This window comes from Clupea harengus, chromosome 14 (assembly GCF_900700415.2).
Source record: "Clupea harengus chromosome 14, Ch_v2.0.2, whole genome shotgun sequence".
Lineage (NCBI taxonomy): Eukaryota > Metazoa > Chordata > Actinopteri > Clupeiformes > Clupeidae > Clupea > Clupea harengus.
The window spans coordinates 945,932-948,431 of NC_045165.1; the positions used below are offsets into that span (position 1 = coordinate 945,932).

At 55.4% G+C, this 2,500-nt stretch overlaps 2 protein-coding genes across 3 annotated transcripts in view; one reads left to right on the forward strand and one right to left on the reverse strand.

The window, feature by feature from the left end:
- mrpl35 (mitochondrial ribosomal protein L35) overlaps positions 1-2,500 on the forward strand; it is a 15,322-nt gene that overhangs the window by 10,912 nt on the left and 1,910 nt on the right. The window lies entirely within an intron of this gene.
- reep1 (receptor accessory protein 1) overlaps positions 1-2,500 on the reverse strand; it is a 15,323-nt gene that overhangs the window by 5,901 nt on the left and 6,922 nt on the right. For both annotated transcript variants that reach the window (XM_031579856.1, XM_031579855.1), the window contains exon 5: positions 2,467-2,500. This exon is cut by the window's right edge and continues 80 nt beyond it. In XM_031579856.1, the coding sequence (XP_031435716.1) occupies positions 2,467-2,500 (34 nt within the window). The remainder of the gene's footprint in view (positions 1-2,466) is intronic.

Here is a 2,500-nt window from a genome sequence, read left to right on the forward strand (position 1 = left end):
ACTCTAGAACACAGAGAACCCCCAGACTCTAGAACACTCTAGAAGACTCACAGAGAACCCCCAGACTCTAGAACACTCTAGAAGACTCACAGAGAACCCCCAGACTCTAGAACACTCTAGAAGACTCACAGAGAACCCCCAGACTCTAGAACACTCTAGAAGACTCACAGAGAACCCTCAGACTCTAGAACACTCTAGAACACTCTAGAAGACTCACAGAGAACCCCCAGACTCTAGAACACTCTAGAACACAGAGAACCCCCAGACTCCAGAAGACTCACAGAGAACACAGAACTGTCACGCATGTGCACAGTCTTAATCAATACTTCATTGAACATTCATTAATGGCTGACAGTCAATACTGCAAGCTGTGCTTTCCAGAACACACACACCACCACACCACCACTGCACACACCACCACCACACACACACCACCACACCACCACTGCACACACCACCACCACACACACAACCACCACACACACAACCACCACTACCGTAAACACCACCACACACACACCACCACACCACCACTGCACACACCACCACCACACACACCACACACACACCACCACCACACACACCACCACCACACACACCACCACCACACACACACCACCACCACACACACACCACCACTACCGTAAACACCACCACACCACCACTGCACACACCACCACCACACACACACCACCACACACACAACCACCACTACCGTAAACACCACCACCACACACACACCACTGCACACACCACCGTACACACCACCGTACACACACCACCACACACACCACCACCACACACACAACCACCATACACACCACCACTGCACACACCACCACCACACACACAACCACCACACACACAACCACCACTACCGTAAACACCACCACCACACACACCCCACCACACACACAACCACCATACACACACACACACCACACACACACACCACACACACCACACACACACCACCACCACACACACCACCACACACACACCACCACCACACACACACCACCACCACACACACACCACCACTACCGTAAACACCACCACCACACTCACACCACCGCACACACCACCGTACACACATCACCACACACACCACCACCACAGACACCACCACCACACACACAACCACCATACACACCACCACACACACACCACCACCATACACAACCACACACACACACCACCACACACACCACCACCACACACCCCAACACACACACCACCACACACACCACCACCACACCAACCACCACACACACCAACCACCACACACACACACCACCACACACACCACCACCACACACACACACCACCACACACACCACCACACACACCCAACACACACACCACCACACACACCACCACCACACCAACCACCACACACACCAACCACCACACACACACACCACCACACACACCACCACCACACACACACCACCACCACACACACACACCACCACACACACCACCACCACACACCACCACACACACCACCACACACACCACCACCACACCAACCACCACACACACCACCACACCACCACCACACCCCAGCCACCACACACACACACACCACCATACACACCCACACCATACACACCAACCACACACACCACCACCACACAAACCACCACACACCCCTGTGTTATCCCAGAATCTGAAGCACAGCAATGACATCATCACTAAAGCCATGCAACACTCTGCAACACATGCCTACAGCCACTGGCGCTCATTAATGACATCATCACTGCAGCCACCGGCGCTCATTAATGACATCATCACTGCAGCCGGAACAGCAGGGTGTTTACCAGCAGCTGCAACCTGGTCACTGAGTCCAGCATGACACTAACCCTAACCTGCAGGACACACACACACACACACACACACACAAACACACCCCACCACACACACTCACACACACTCACACACTCACACACACACACACACACACACACACACACACACACACACACCACCACCACCACCACCACACACACCACCAACCCCATAAAACATCATTCCCTTACATTCCATCCTGTTGAATTGAAAGCAGCCCACGGCAATAATGCCCCCCCTCGGCCTAATACCCCACACTGAAAATAATGCCCCCCCCCTGCCCAGCCCTCATCAATAATACCCCCCCCCCCTGGCCCAAATACCCCCCCCCCCCTGCCCAGCCCACGCCAATAATACCCCCCCCCCCTGGCCCAAATACCCCCGCCCCCCCCCCCCTGCCCAGCCCTCATCAATAATACCCCCCCCCCTGCCCAGCCCTCACCAATAATACCCCCCCACCCCTGGCCCAAATACCCCCCGCCCAGCCCTCATCAATAATACCCACCCCCCCCTGGCCCAAATACCCCCACCTGTGGCCCAGATAGCGGAGTGCTTCTGTGTCTAAATATAACGGGGGCAGATGTGACTCCTCAGCGCCCCTTAAATCAGACTCACCTTCGAGGCGGCCATTACCGCTGCGGTCGCTGCC